This window comes from Papio anubis, chromosome 5 (assembly GCF_008728515.1).
Source record: "Papio anubis isolate 15944 chromosome 5, Panubis1.0, whole genome shotgun sequence".
Taxonomy (NCBI): Eukaryota; Metazoa; Chordata; class Mammalia; order Primates; family Cercopithecidae; genus Papio; species Papio anubis.
Genome location: NC_044980.1, coordinates 101,734,719 through 101,752,511, shown reverse-complemented (window position 1 = coordinate 101,752,511; position 17,793 = coordinate 101,734,719). Strand labels below are relative to the sequence as shown.

Below are 17,793 nucleotides of genomic sequence, written 5' to 3'. Positions count from 1 at the left end.
AAGTCAAAAGCAAAATTCAGACTGAAGAAATACATGCAGTGCAAATTACAAGAGCCCTTTTCGTGTAGAAAAACTCTTAGAAAAAAGACAAACTAACATGAAAATGGACAAAAAATCACAACAGAAGTTCACCATGAAAAAATTAAATGATCAATAAGCATATGACATTATTACAACTTGACTGACTATATAATAAGTTATTTTTCACCTACTAAAATTGACAAGCATGAAAAATACTTGGAATATCCAGTAATAACAATTTTTTTAAAATGGAAACAATTATACAACACTGATGTGAAAAAATTGGCACAAATTTTTCAGGGGTCATCTTGGAACTGTCTCTCAAATTTTAAATTAGAAAATTATTTGACCATCTAAAAATGTGTCGTACCAAAACACTTGTACAATATGCACAAAGTCTGTCCATACAAAAATATTTGTTGCAATATTGATTATAAAGCAAAAAACTACAAAATCTTTGAATGCCCTAGTATAGCATACAGTCACTAAAAAAGAATTAGGCACACATATATAAGGTTTTTCTAAGATATAATTTTAAATTAAAAGGCAAGATGTAGCAGAATACATATAGCATTGTTCTAATTATATTAAAATACATATACATGCATATGTTCCATGAACTGAATTGTGACCCCAAAATTCATCTGTTGGGGCCCTAACCCCCAATATAATGGTATCTGGAGATGAAGCCTCTAGGAGGTAATTAGGAATAGATGAAGTCATGAAGGTGGGAAATTCATGATGGGATTAGAGCCCTTAGAAGAAGAAACAGCACAGAACTCACTACCTCTCCTCTCTCTCTCCTCACGTACACAAAGAAGAGGTCACCTGAGGACACAGCAAGAATTACCTATGTACAAGTCAGGAAAAGAGCCCTCACAAGTAACCAAAATCAATTGACATCTTGATCTTGGACTTCCCAGCCTCCATATCTATGAGAAGTAAATTTCTGTTGTTTCAGCCATCCAGCCTATGGTAATTTGTATGACAGTGTGATGTGGTTTGGCTATGTCCCCACCCAAATCTCATCGCAAATTATAACTCCCACAATTCCCACAAGTTGCCAGAGGAACCCAGTGGGAGGTAACTGAATCATGGGGACAGGTCTTGCGCATGCTCTTCTCACAATAGTGAATAAATCTCATGAGATCTGATGGTTTTAAAACAAAGAGTTCCCCTGCAGAAACTGTTTTTGCCTGCTGCCATCCATGTAAAATGTGACTGGCTCCTCCTTGCCTTCTACTATGATTGTGAGGCCTCTCCAGCTATGTGGAACTGTAAGTCCATTAAATCATCTTTTCCTTCCTAGGCTCAGAAGTCTTTATCAACAGCATGAAAACAGACTAATACAGTGCAAACAGACTAATACAATATGTATGTATTTATGTGGTATGTGTTTATATATGAATATATAGGATAAGAAACAGACAACTACAAACCAAAGTTTTATCCAAACTCTCAAGAGGTGTGGGATTGGAGTAGGGAGTGATTTAAGTCCAAAGAAGTCTTTCATAGTTTACTCCATATATATCAACACTGTTTGAATCTCTTATAACAAGAACAGATTTTTAGAATCATTAAATAATAAGTAATATAAAGAGAGGCAGAAAAACTATCATACATAATCAGAAGAATGCTAAATACGGCAATAAAGATTGTTTCATTTTTATTTAGAGTGAAACAACATAATAAATTTCAGTAAGTCTCTGACGGCATTTGATATTAAAGCAAAATAAAAGCAATAATACTTATAATAATGATCGAGAGTCATCAGGGAAAGGTCAGATTGAACATTTTTCTTTAATCATATATATATATTCATAAAAGATTTGTATCAAATCTAGTAAAATTATGTTTTTGAATATCATGGAGATACAAGCTTCAGTTATTGAGAGAATTCGCTTACATGGAATAGTTCATATTCTTACTATCAGATAAAGAAGAATTACTGTAGTAAGATTCAAGATCATTCTCAAGAAAGCTACATTTCAACCACTGGCTCCAACTTCCTTATTAAATAATTATAAATAAGTAAGTAAATAACACATAATGTTTTGCCATTTATCAAACTCTGCCTTACATATAATTTCATTTAATCCAAATGAAAGTTCAGAACACAGAGCCCTACCTCAGAATCTGTCCCAACCACTTTCTGTCACCCAAGTCTGGAGGGAACAGAAAAAACAAACAGCTTCTTATCACTGCCTTGACCATGCTACATCAAACCTGAATTTAATAAAAAGCCTTTTCTCTCCTTATCACTTTGTTCTGTTCTATCCTTTGCTTCTTTTCCCTGCACATTTCCCTTATTCTCATTCTCTTCCTGGTTAATTTTCCATTCACCTCTCTTCTCAAATCTTCAGTCATTCATTTAAACAAGTGTTTATTAAGCACATTCCTTCTGTCAGACACTCTGCTAGACAGTAGGGATACAGCAATAAACAAGTTTGCCCTCAGGAAATTTACATTCTACTAGACAGACATCAAAGAGAAGACAAATGATTTAGAAGAATAAAATTATACAGGGAGGCCAGGAGCAGTGACTCACACCTGGAACCCCAGCACTCTGGGAGGTTGACGGGGGGCGGATCACTTGAGGTCAGGAGTTTGACACCAGCCTGGCCAACATGGTGAAACCTCATCTCTACTACAAATACAAAAATTAGCTGGGTGTGGTGGCAGGCACCTGTAATCCCAGCTACTCAGGAGGCAGAGGCAGGAGAATCGCTTTAATCTGAGAGGCAGAGGTTGCAGTGACCCAAGATCATGCCACTGCACTCCAGCCCAGGTAACAGAGCAAGACTTCATCTCAAATATATAGATATATATTTTTTTATCTCTCTTGCCATATATATATATATATTTTATATATATATATATATATATATATATGGAAAGTATTTACTCTTTCTTATCATTATCCCCTTTAAAAAAAAAATCCTGTAATGTGTAAATTAAGTGAAGAGAAAAACATTTGAGTAATTACAGTTCATGTATAGATGACATAATAAATGTAAGAATAGTTCATAAATTTCAAAGTACAATATTCACCATCATGTTATTACGTTTCATATACAAATATAATAGTAACAGTTCAAACGAGAACACATAGATACAGGGAGGGGAACACCACACACTGGGGCCTCTGAGGGGAGGGCTGGCAGGGTGAGGGAGAGCATTAGGATATACAGCTAATGCATGCGAGACAATAGCTGGTGATGGGTCGATAGATGCAGCAAACCACCATGGCACACATTATATATAACAAACCTGCACGTACTGCACATGTATCTGGAACTTAAATAAAATAAAATAACATAGAAAATAGTAACAGTTCAAATGGTTTATTCTTTACATTTTTAAATTAAATATTATAATATTATAATGCAAAGCAGTTAAAAGTGATAAAATGACTCTGCCTGGAAAAAATTCACAAAATGACATAATACTTAACATTTATTGAGTACCACGCATAGTTTTAAGTACTTTATAAATAAGCACTTAAATTTATATAATTCTTACAACACCCTTATGATCTCCATTTACATATGAAAAACTGAGGCAGAGAGGTTAAGGCTCTTGTCCAAGGTCACAGAGCTGGTAAGTGGGAAAAGCTGATAATAGAGCCCAGGCAGCTTAAATCCTAAATCCACACCCTTAGCAACTAATATCCAGTCTTAGTAATTACACATTCTAGAATTTATCCTACATATACGCTTCAGAAAGTGTACAAAGATGTAAATACAAGAATGTTTATTGTATAATCACAATAAACAAAGGTAAATGTATCGTGATGCTAATGATGCTTAATTCTCAGGTGCCTCACTTGCATGATCCCTTCCAAGACTCTATACTTAATTTTGTATTTGTAAGTTTGTATAGATTTTCTTAAAGATGCTCCCTACACTCCAATTTTATAAGCTTGGAGTCCCACAAAACCTAGCACCAACTCTGGCGATGGAAAAAACTGGAAATAACCTAAACGCCCATCAATAAATAACAAAACTAAAGAAATTACGTTACAAACAAGTAGTAAAACACTGTACACGTTAAGAAGATTTAATACATGTTTAAAAAGAGGATGACACAAAGGAATATGCATAAAATAATTCCTACTTACACAGAAGAAAACAATTCATATACATGTATATGCTTGTATACACATTCTAGAAAAATACATACACTTTTTTCATGAGTTAAACCTGGAAGGTAGTGATGGTGGTCAACAAAAAGAAGAAAGGAAAATTTTAATTTTTATTGTATACCCTTTTGTAAGATTTTACAGATTTTATCATCTGCATGCTTTAGTTAGGTAATTTTTAAAGATTTAATTGTATTAAACGATACAAAGGCAGCCCAGCACATTGGCTCACGCCTGTAATCACAGCACTTTGGGAGGCTGCAGCGGGTGGATCACTTGATGTCAGTAGTTCGAGACCAGCCTGGCCAACATGGTGAAACCTCATCTCTACTAAAAACACAAAAAATTAGCCAAGCGTGGTGGTGCACGCCCATAGTTCCAACTACTCAGAAAGCTGAGGCAGGAAAATCACTTGAAAGTGGGAGGCGGAGGTTGTGGTGAGCAGAGATTGCACCACTGCATTCCAGCCTGGGTGAGAGACCAAGACTCCATCTCAAAAAAAAAAAAAAAAAAAAAAAAAAAAAGATACAAAGTCCTAAAACCTTTATTATGGATAATAAAAAGTTTCTAACACTTATCCAACACTTTTTATATCATAATCATTGGATGTCACGATCTAAATCTTACAACTAAAGGGACCAAACTTCCAACTTCCAAAAAAATTATGACTTGACAAACAATTCATCTTAACTTTTATTTCTTACATGAAATTTGCAATGCTGTAACTTTAAGTGTGATATTTGAGTTAATTTTAAAAATGGAATTTATAGTTGCCTGAGGTAACTTTTCTGACATCTCTTTTTCTCTATTGCTGCAACATAAATTGAAAATATAAACTATTTCTTGCCATCTCTTTCTCAAAATATAATTGCAAGAGCATAGGATTTTTATGGATGACATTCTATACCGTGACACAAATCTTTATGAGCTTTTCTCAAGAGTAAACAGAAGATGGCTTCTACAACCAAGCAAAAGTTACAAGTTTCTGTTATAGTCACCTCCTAATACCCACTTACTCCACCTCCAATCCAAAAACTCCATCTGCTTTCTTCCCTACAACTTTGTTTCCCTTAATCAAACAGTCCTTCCAACATGTCACCTGACTTCAATATTTTACATTTTTCCAAATCCTTCCAATTCACTCCTAAAGTATTCCCCTAACACAGCCTGAGAAAATTCTAATATTGTATATGTTCAACCAGAGATCAAACTTGAGCTACTACTGTAAACAAGAACAGCCCAAAACAGATTTGGTAAAAGCAAGGTTCTATGTAAGAGATGAAGGAGTAGTGGAGTATTTGACACCCCATTCAGTACAAGGTTGATTCAGAGAGTTGGATGGGTTAAATTGATATCATCCTCTATAACAGGAGTCAGCAACCATTTTCTGATAAAAGTACAGAGAGCAAATATTTTAGACTTTGCCACCAAGAGGCAAAATCAAGCATAGTATATAGGTATTTATATAACAAAAGAGAAAACAAATATTCACAAATATTTTGTTGGCAAATTCAAAATATAGTAATAATTGGGTACATGTTATTGTAATGCCAGTCTCCTAACGAGAAGAATGAAAATCTTTTGATGGCCATAATACTTCCCCTATCACTGCAGTTCAAAGTTAGTGTTTACAATCAAAATCAACTGTAAATGTTCACCTATTAATGCAGACATTTAAAAAGATTTTAAGTCTTTCATATTTGTACAGTACATAGACCGGTACTGCCAAATACCAATATCAATCCATGAGCATGAGATTTTAATTAAGTATATTCAGTGCTTAGCAGGCGTGGTGCAATGGCATAATAAACACAATGTTTTTCCATCGAATTCAATAACAAAATAATCCACACTCTGCTGTGCCTTAAAAGTGCCACATTTTAAATCCATTTCCTCTTCTTCTTTTGACACTACAGGCATGAACTGATAATAAAAATAAGATGCCACAGTACATTGATATGTGTGGCACTCGAAATGCTGTTGAGTTATAACTGTGTCACTGTGATTTGTATAGTGCCAAGCAGCAGTGTGAAGTGATGAGTGTGCCACATATGGTCTCTGTCACAACTGCCTGGCTCTGCCACTGTAGCAGGAAATCACTCACAGACAGCAGGTAAATGAATGAGCATGGCTGTGTTCCAATAAAACTTTATTTATGTACTCTGATATGTAAACATCACATAATTTTTGTTTGTCACAAAATATAATTCTTCCTTTGATTTTTTTCCAACCATTTAAAATGCAAACAGCATTCTTAGCTCATAGGCTGCACAAAAATAGGCAACTAGCTGGATTTGCCTCATGGGCTATAGTTTGCTGACTCATGCCCTATAAGAACCAAGAGAATCACTTTTCCACATAGAGAATTACCATTCTTCAATTAAGAGATCCTATTTATATTCTATTAGAAAAGCTAAATATGTTCTGATTTTAAATTTTTTAAAATGTACTTGAAATCCTAAGGCCTGAGACCAGATTGTGCTTTAGAATATAAGACTATACATTTCACATAATCACGGTATTCAAATATATCTACTACTGACAGGCAATAACAACTTATAATAAAGAGACCTCATTTGAAATCAGAAAACAGAGTCAACAAAATAACTAAATAGGACCTTAATTCTTTACCATTTTATTAAAATTAATCAAAATTCCTTCTTTTGCAGACAAGTTAATGCTTATATTATTTTGGAATAACCTGCTATCTTTAATTTGTCATACTTCGCCTACTGACGTGTTGATTCAAAACTCCATTTAAGTTTGCAATAGGTCACCATTAGACGACTCATCTGTCCATAATGACAAAAAGCACAAAACAGACACTTAAATATATTCTTCTAAATTGTATAGACTTTATACAATTCAAAATTGTATAGACTTTAATTTTTCAAGTAATTTGATAAACTAAAATTACTGAGTCCCAAATTATTCATTTAAATAGTAACTAGATGAGATGAAATATTTGCATATATAATTTTAATAAATAGATGATTAAAAATAAATTAAGCGCAAAAAACCTTTCAGCATTTGGCAAAGAAGGTAGATGCAAAAAAAAGAGGCAGATGGGAGACAGGTGTTGGTAGGGAAGGAGAGAGATTATGTTATATGTAATAGAAACAAAGAAAGCAACCTCAGATTTAAGCCCAAAAATAATGTAGCCTAAATGCATGTGTGATGGGAAGTGCACAGCCTCAGGTGCTTAGTACTAGAAGTTACCTGAAGCTGAGAAACAGCCTTTGACCACATGGTAAGACACCATCCAAAAATTTTTCCTATAAATAGGAGATAATCCTACGAATAATTGAGTTTAACTCTCCTATGTATTTAGACCTTGATAAATATTGTTGATATATAAATAATGAGACTACAATAAAATGCTTTGTGGTACATATTCAGATGGGTAAAAGTGGTAACTTTATCAGGTACATGTCATAGTGTTAGATTTCCATAACAGAGGGGATAAGTAATCTGTCCAGTTTCACAAACATAATTTGCCAAATTATACACCAACTTACATATGTAGAGACATGCTATAAGAGCGCTTATATATCTGTATGTTATATAACACTGGGTATTATCCAATTATTTAATCTTTGCTAATCTGGTAAGTGAAATAGCCTAATTCTTTTTAATTTATATTTAATTGCCAATGAAGAATATCTTTTCCAAGTACTATTGGTAATTTGCATTTCTTTTTCCAGGAACTAACTGTTCATTTGTTTCTTTCACTTCTATTAGAATAATATTACAATACAATCTACAACTAAATTAACAATATTAATGCCTTTAGGAAAGAAAAGATGTTTAACTTAAAGCACTACTAAGTTAAAAAAAAAAAAAGGAAGAAAGATTTTCCTAAGTCTTACATTACATTCAAAAAATACATACAGTTTTAACGGAATTACCTTATATTTATTTGAAAGTGCCAACAGAGATACTGAATAATTCTCTGGGAATAAAATTCTTGAAGAAACCCTAATCTTAAACTCATACCCTAAATACAGATACTGTTCAATGAAATGTAACTAAAGTTTTATCTCAGTAAAATGTGAGCAATTAAAACTTCTATCACATTATCAAAGATTTATTACCTTCAATTTATTGCATTTTTGTTTACTGCTTCACCACTATAATTAAGAAACAATGATTTATGAGCATAACTAATTTTGCTCTCATTATACCCTAGAAAGCTATAAAACAAATTCTTCTTTGGTCACAAAATCTCTAATTTTACATAAGCTTATAACAGGTAGCTATTTTTAATTTTACCACATTATATTCCAATATCTACATACTCACTCTTTTTGGTGTTTATTAAAACATATTAATCAATTTCAGTGTAACCTCCTTGAAGGTATTAACCCTTACAACCTTAGATATATAGTAAATATACTGGATGAATAAATTAGTGAGTTATTTGGGAGCTATATAACACAAAAAAACAGGAATAATCTATGTCATATTCCTTCACCAGCAGCACGTGCATTGAGAAACGGAATGTCTCACTGCACAGGAATTGAGAAACTCTGCTATCTATTTTGTACCATACATTCAACTCTATTGTTTAGAGCAGAGTCTCTCAACCTCAACACTACTGATATTTTCACTAGGTAATTCTTTCTTTGGGAGGCTGTCCTGTGCACTGTAGAATGCTTAGCAGCATCTATAGCTAATGTCTCCAGATACTGTCAAATGTCCCCTGGAGTGTAAAATCACCCAGGGCAAGGACTACTGGTTTAGAGATAGCTGACATTTTAAATATCAATGGGCAGAAACCTAGTCAAAGTGCGACTCCTGTGTAGGGCATGAAAAACTCAGGAATAGCTTCAAAAATCCCAATAAGGCTGCTAGGCAAAACTCTGTAATGCAGGGTACTCCCATGCCTCCACTGCTCTCATCAGTAGTCAGTATACCATAATTATTAAGCCTTCATCTTGTACACATGATTCGTGGACAAATATTTGTTAGTTTCTTCAATCCTATCTAGCCAGCTTTAAAGATTCCAAACACCTGGCTGGGCACAGTGGCTCACGCCTATAATCCCAGGACTCTGGCAGGCCGAGGCAAGTGAATCACTTGAAGTCAGGAATTTGAGATCAGCCTGGCCAGCAGGGCAAACCCCATCTCTACAAAACACACAAAAATTAGCCAGGCATGGTGGCACATGCCTGTAATCCCAGAGACTCGGGAGGCTGAGGCCTGAGAATCGTTTGAACTGGGAGGCAGAGGTTGCAGTGAGTCGAGATCGCACTACTGCACTCCAGCCTGGGCAACAAAGTGAGACTTCAACTCAAAAAAAAAATGAAATAAAATTAAAAAAAAAAAAAGATTCCAAAACCCTTTCCAAGAGTCAGTCCGAGTTTCCCACCTTAGCTAATTACCTGTACCACTACCATGTTACTGAACAACAGAAAGAAGATTGTTTAATTATATTAGGTAGGGACATTTGGCTGAGCCATTTCAGGTAAAATTCCAACAGGTGATACGATATAACATGTCTAACATTGAGGAGCAATGAGTGCATAATCACCTATAGCTGTGAATCCGGCATAAAGAAAAACACATGCAATGTTTGTTAATAAATATATTTCCTTGTGTTGCTCCCAAACAAAATCAGGAGATAGGTTAAATATTTAGAAGTAGAGCACCTTATGTTTTCTAAATTCAAAAATGTACTACTAATTGCTTTTAACGTTTGAAAAGAACTAAAAACACATCGAGATTTCTCAAAATTCCTTTAATATTTTATGCAACAAAAACAACAAAGTGAAGACGGAACTGATTTAATAGCCTATATAACAGAAGACATCCCTGCTTCAAGAGAAAATAATTCAATTAAAAGTCAATTTTTTTGTACTAAGTGCTCTGACATCAATAACTCTCTTATCTCTAACAGTAAACAACCTAATTTCCAAAATGGTTCTTCCAATAAATTGAGAGGATAAAATGAGATTTAAAAATATATATAAATTTGGAAAAGCATAAAGCATTATTCTAATGTCAAATACTAGCAACAATTGGGCAAATGAATGTAACATCACACAGAACTTTGATATTCAGAATTACCAAAAGTAGTGATGAAAATGAGTAAAATTAACATATTTCTCAAAACATGTCACTCTGACCCCCAAAATTTACTTTTCATTACTTGTAAAAACAATTGAAATTTTAAATCTGATAGAGTACAACTATAAAGCAATAATAATACTAGTATTTAAGCTGTTCATATTTTGTAAATACTTACATTACTTGCAAACTTTCTGCTGTTAAATTATTCCACATGATCTCATTTGCCTGAAGATTTTCATTTTCTTCCAATAAGGAAGTATCAAACTCTATTTCTTGTTCTTTATCAGCCGTTGTTCTAGTAAAGAATGCCAAATAATTTTGGTCATTGTAAATACAGTATCATAATACATCTTCATATACACCAAAGGCAGAATATTTGTTTTTATCCAAAATTATGTTAACAAAGTAAACACAGAGAGTATAAATCACAACTAAATCCTGGGTTTCAAAATTGTATAACTTGAGACTTAGTTTCCTTTTTTGCAGAATTCAGGTATTAACCTGCTTTATTCCTGTCACAATTGTAGTAAGTATAAAATAAGATGCCATGGAAAAGTATTTGGTGCATCATAAAGTTTAATATACATATAAAGTTATGGTACTATTATATAAGTGTTAAAAAGAAAACATAATTTCATGGATTGAATATGGATTTCAGCATGGATTAAATATGGATTAACAACGAACATATTTTTACATATAAAAAACTATACATTATATAGTTATCATCATTGACAAAGAACTTTTAAAATTAAAAGCAAATTAATCTGAAATATTATATGTCTTAATAAGATCTTAAATATTTCTTATTTTTATCTGTGGTTAACTATTATATGAATGAAAAATAATACTGTCATAAATCCTTAAAGAGGAATAAACATGTCATACCTGTGAACATCTATGAAATTATTGTATTCTGTACTAGGATCTATCTGTTCAACCGACATTTGAATCTCTTTATGGACATTCACTATCTCCTCTGTGACAAGACTGGTTATCTGGCTGTATTCATCAAATATACCTTTGCTGAAAACAAAAATAAAATTTTGCAGCATTTTAAAGTTTTATCAAGAGAAATACCATCTCAAAAAGGATTCAGAACAATAAGCATAAGAAATGTAACATCAAAATGTACAGATGCTTGTTTCCTGTACCACCTTATTTCATACCTGGAGAGGAAAGTAGGGGGATTATATAAATGTACAGATTAGCAATTTATATTTGTTATCATACAATAATTACAAATGATCTAGAATAAGGCATTACTTTTTCAAACATGTATGTGATACGTCCAAAATGTAGGGCCAGAGTTGATAACTTTCTGTGTCAAAATATTCTCATATAAATTTTGGGTTGTATAACATGGAACTCTGATCAACTCCTGACTCTTTAATGTTCCTTTCCAGTGTCTGCTACTTCCTCACATGCTCTACCTGTCTGGTTCTTCCCTGCTTCTCTGGGCCTCTGCTCTTTTTTGTATACTTAGTTGAACTGGTTCTATACCTTGAAAGACATCTACATTTCTTCTCTTGACCTCCAATCGGTAGCAAAAATGTCATCAAAATTATTAGCCTGGTCTAATAAATGCAAAAGGGAAAAAACTATTCCATTGCAAAGACCAGCTTCCTACTTAAAAATGATATACTGTAAAAATATGCCATAGGTCACTGTCAACAAGTGTAGACAGACAAGTTTATCCTGCATATGCTGAAATAAATATAAAGCATGGTTTGTTTTTCTTTTCCACAATAATTACTTATAAAAAACTAATCCTCACAAGTTCCCTTATTGTGAGGTATTCTCTCAATTACTTTATTTTAAATAGGAAAATATCATTTAGGTTAAAAAAATGAGATTTAAACTGTTTCAGGCAATGCTAGTTTCAAATAATTAGAGAAATCACCTGACAGACACAATTTAAAGAAAAGGGGAGGCAGAAAAATTTAATACAGATTTAGTTAATATCTCTGGGATTATAATCTCATAAGTAAAAGTACTGAATGTTGTTCATGTAAATGAGCCTATCTAAATAATTCTTTTAAAGCAAGACAGTGGAGATCATTAACATTCACCTTTAATACAAATGGGGAGGAAAAATGAAAAAAATCTCCTAATATTACATGAATGTTCCATGAGATTCAACAGAGGTGATATAATCATGCTTCGAATTTTTAAATTCTAAATCTAAAATAATATATTACAAAGTACAAATAACATACCATGGGAAACTATTATATGTCTCAAAAAAATATTCCAGTGATGATGAAGATACTATTCTTGAAAATTCATGTGAACAGTTTAAAAATGTCTATTAATAAATGGAAGTAGGAAAGGAAATATTTCTAAATCAATAGTACGTACTTTAGAGATAAGTAAATTTATGAATCAAATATTTAAGTAGACATTTCACTATTTTATCAACACTAAAAAGTTTACATATTCAAATTAACTAAAAACACTTTATCTTATGTGAATACGGAAGATCACCTAAAATTTAGTCTTACCTACACACAAGTATATACTATCTAATTATCTTTATTTTCATACAAAGAGAAGTAAAAGTCAAGCAGAGTCTGGAAGGCAGCAAAGACAAATTTGCTCTTCTGATTTCAGAGGCTGTGGAAGTCAATAGCCCAAGAAATATTATCCCTAACCTGAAATATTTATATGTAAACAGAATAATCTAACACAGTGATAGCTAGTTGTACTAAATTTGTTATGGCACCAGGGAGCCCTTCAAAGAAAACAATGCCAATCTCTGCTTCTGTCTTCACAAGGCCTTTTGTGTGTCTCTCTGTGTCCTTCCTCTCATCTTCTTACAAGGACTCCAGTCATTGGATTTAGGGCCTACTCTAAATCCAGAATGATTTCATCTTGAGATCCTTGACTAATTACATCTGCAAAGACCCTATTTCCAAATAAGGTCACATTCTGAGATTCTGGGTACACAGGAATTTTAAGGGTACATTCTTCAAATCACTACATTCCTCTCAGAGAGTGCAGGGTTAGTTAGAAGACTTCAAGCTTCAAGTTCCAGATCTGCCACCTCTTAGCTTTGTGATTCTGGGTCCATTCTCACTTGTCTGTCAAAGATAAACCCTGGATATAACCTGTACTTCCTCACTCTAGAGGATACTGTAAGGAACAAGTGAGCAAATGCACATGAAACTGCTTTGCAAAGTGCAATGTAGTGTATAAACGAAATGTTTTGTTTTAAAAGTTATCATTTTACCTTTAACAGTTACTTTGGCATTTATTAACCCATTTATGACTAGTGTTCCATTGTTGGAATGCTAAGCTTATGGGAGTTATTTATATCCTACTGCTCAAGGTTATTGCTAAGGTCTGATTTTTCACACACAAAAAATGTTCACACAAAAAAATTTGCAACCTCTGGCATAAATGGGTTAATTTATGTAATATACAGGCTTCCTCTTGCACCATAATCTGAAAAATGCTCATAATAATTTTTCACATCAATTTACATTTCAAAATATGCTAAACCTAAGAGCTTATGTGCTAATTTATGTAATTACAGATAAAGTAACTACAATGCAAGAACCTGCATTAAACTGGCCCAAGTTCCTTTTCTCATACTTCACTACTTCTTTGTGAACTTTATCTCCACCTGAGAGATAACCAACCATTTACTTCTTTTCTAACTCTCTTTCATTACTACACCATTCTTCAACCCTACACATAGTTCACAGCAACTCTAACATTGAAGAATTACCCTACGCAATTTTCAGTGAAAGAAAATTGAATTTAGTCATTTGGAAGGCACTAAAACAACTAAGCAAGGAGATAGGGTCTACCAAAGGATGACTTTTTTTTTCTGTCATTTTGTATCAGTGTGTATGATAAACATGTGTGCATTTGACTTACTAATTAAAGTATATTGTTAGATCGGGAAGGCAAGAACTGTGGCCTGCTCATCTCTATATCCCTAAGCATCAGGTAATGTGTTTTGCATATGTAAAACTTCAATAAACATTTGTTGATTTTAATCTTATACAGAAGAAAGAACAAGAAGCTGACAAATAAACCTTCAAAAAAATCTCTTCCTTGAGCCTTTTCAGTTGTTCAAGATTTAAATACCCAACTCACTGGAGGCAGATATTCACTTCCAAACACTCTTCAACTTATAATTTTTTTTTCATTTAAATTTCCAGCTAAGGGAACAAAACAAAAACATACAAAAGGAGGACCATTTTGGAAGCCAGCTAGAAGGTTTAGGGGATAAGCCCAAACTGAAGGGACATCAAAAGTGAAAATCAAGAAGAATCAAGGTCTGAAATACCCATTGGACTGGGTCAATAATAAAACTTACGAAACAACACCTAAATTAGAGAGAAAATATGTTGAAATCATTTTGTGAAGGCATTTTATGATAAAAAGAAAATGTATCTTACAGTGCTTTTATCATTTCTTCTTGCATCTTTTGTAAGGAGTCCAGAAGCAGGGGAAGTGTGATATCATAATACTGATTCTGATGGAGCTGTGCCCCTTTCAACGCCAATACATACTGATTGTGCAACATATGAAGTTTCATTGTCGCTTTATCGTATCGTTCCTTGGCCTTTTCAGTTTCCTTCCCTGAAAAAAAAAACTGAAGAACGTTAGTAAAAGAAAAAGATTTTATCTTCACTACATAAAAACTGAATTACTACTGTTTTGTTATTTCACACATTTTATAAATAACAAAATTTTATTGAACACACACTATGTGCTTAGCTTTATGCAAGGTACTGTTGATTTGCCCATCCTTAACACAAAGGTTGCCAAGAAGGAGGCATGTAGGATACTAAATGGTGAATAAAGGTCAAAGTAAAACACAAAAAAGTACAGATATATGATCCTTTTCATCTTCAAGAAGCTTATACCAAATTGAAACAACAGTGCACATAAAACTGTAAAACCAAGAAACCAAGAAAGTTTGTAAATAATGTTAAATTTTTAGGTCTATGTTTGAGATACCAACAAAGACAAGGGTACTCAGAGGAGGCTTTGTGGAGAAGCAAACCTTAAAATATAGGACATGTCTGGAGAAGTATAAGAAAGATAAGAACAGATAGTCCCTTCCTCTCACCTTCCTTTTTTCCCTTCATTCCTTCCTTCCTTTCACTCAATGAATATTATTAGCTGAACACTACTAGGAACTGTGCTAAACACTGGGAATTCAGTATTTGGCAAAACAGAGTCCTTGACATAGAGCCTTGTGAACTGGAATATTGAGTGACTACATGGAAAGAACAAAGTTACATAGAGATAAGCTTATCTAAAGACAGCAAGTTTTGAGAAAGTTAAAGAAATAGGTCTGCTTAGGTAGGGCACTTCTAGGTGCTGAATGACTTGAAAATCAAGCAGAGAAATTTAGACTTCATGTAGAAGAAGTCTGAGAGATACTGATAATGTTATAAGTTAAAACATTTTATGGTTCCTCCACTAGTCATTTAGAAAACATTTACCGATTGCCAATATAAGCGAATGAATATATAAATAAATGAAAATTTTAAGCAGATCTTAAACTTTTGATGCAAATTACGCAAATATCTCTTGTCAATGTAGATTCAGAAAACAAACTGTTCAAGATATTTACTAATTTCTGCCCTTTCCAAAGAGGTCCTCCAAATAAATCCCCTCCCCAGAAACAGATCTTAAGTTGAGAATTTTTGACGGCAGCCTCCCTTTTGTTGCCGTTCTGCGTAGGCTCAGCAACCACCTGAGTATTCCTCATTTAAGAATCTCAGAGCAAAGAGCAGAGAAAAGGTGAGGCCTTTGCAAAGAGGGACAATTTCAGACCTCGGACCATTCCCAGGAAGAAGAACAGAATGAGAAATAGAATTCCTTTGCTTTCTCATCATCCCTCCAATTCTGATGCTCAGGAACTACATCCACATCACATAAACAGAAACAAACCTTCTGGCAGACTTGTATGTCTCTACTATCAATACATTCTAGTGTTCACAAACACTAGAATCACCACTGACTTCTAGGGAGTAACACATAATTATATTAAAGAGTTTAATTCTGTACCCATAGTCCATTCACTGGCTCTTGCACATGGGGATATTAATAACTGTCCAAGTTATTAATAAAATGTTACCCAGATAATCTATTTCACTTTATAACATAAAGAACTTCTCAATAAGAAAATAGTATTTTCACCTGAGTATCTCTAACCCCTGTCACTGCTGACCAGAAACATGTTCTAAAACTAGAGTGGCAGGAGGGAAGCAAGTACATTAATTCAGTTCTCACCTGAAGAAAATCAGAAAGAAAAAAAAAAAACAACTTTAATCACTAAAGTAGTAGTTTTTCAAACTTTTTGACTACCACCCACAAGATAATATATTTTATGTCACGAACTAGTAAATAATCATATATGTGTTTATATAACTTTAATATAAAATGATTATTCTCCTTACTATGAGGTATGCCCAGTGATTTTGTCAAAAATTCAAATCTATTTGAATTTTTTTAATGTTTATCAGAAATCAGTAAACTTTTTGTCTCACTTAAAATAAATCCCTAGAGATTTATTTCACTCTGCATGACACTTGGCACAACTTTTTAACTTAGCAATTAATAAAATGACTTCCGTAATACTAACCATGAATGATTCTTAATGTTCTAAGGAATATATCCTCCCACATGATCAGTTACTATAACAATTTTTCATAGAATAATATAATAGCATTTTTATTCATGAATATTACTACTTAGCATTCTTCTTACAGAATATATTTCATTAAAAGTCCCCAAAAGTCAATGCAATTGCCTGGGTACAATGGCTAATGTGTAATCCCAACACTTTCAGAGGCTGAGGCAGGCAGATTACTTGAGGTCAGGAGTTCGAGGCCGGCCTGGCCAGCACAGTGAAACGCCGTCTCTACTAAAAATACAAAAAAATTAGCTGGGTGTGGTGGTGCGTGCCTGCGGTACCAGGCATTGGGGAGGCTGAGGCAGGACTATGACTTTAACCCAGGAGGCCGAGGGTGCAGTGAACTAAGATCAAGCCACTTCACTCCAGCCTGGGCAACAGAATGAGACTCCATCAAAAAAAAAAAAAAAAAAAAAAAAAGGTCAATGCAACTGACATATCTATGGCCAGCCCACAGCCTTCCATCTAAAAATGAGCACCCTTTTCCTCTCCACCCACACAAGTTAGGAGGAGGCTTCTATATGAAGCTGACACCCAAGATCTAAGGTATATAACTGCCCATATAGGAACCAATATTTTGGCTAGAAGCTAAGTCATATTAATTCCTGAATAAGAGTAAAAGTTCACTAACTCATGCTACAGAAGCTGCCCTTTTTAAGGCCCATTTCAAGGTTTTTGGTTTTTGGTCTGTTTTTTTTTTTTTTTTTACTCACCATTTTTAAGCTAGTTTAAGTTTCACTGACTACTTGAAATTGAATAAATTAATTCTGACAACAGTTCAAAAGGTCAGGTACAATTAACCAGATAAGTTAATTCCAAGTAATAAAGACACTTTCTACAGTCCACATGTTCATAATAAGAAAACAAAACAGGCAGTTACCATGCAAGTGTATTT

The 17,793-nt window shown here is 33.6% G+C and overlaps 1 protein-coding gene across 1 annotated transcript in view; it reads right to left on the bottom strand.

Annotated features, from left to right (window-relative positions):
* FER (FER tyrosine kinase) overlaps nt 1–17,793 on the bottom strand; it is a 448,142-nt gene that overhangs the window by 312,290 nt on the left and 118,059 nt on the right. The window contains 3 exon segments of the mRNA XM_017960295.3: nt 10,410–10,529; nt 11,123–11,260; nt 14,647–14,830. Coding sequence (XP_017815784.3) covers nt 10,410–10,529; nt 11,123–11,260; nt 14,647–14,830 — 442 coding nt within the window.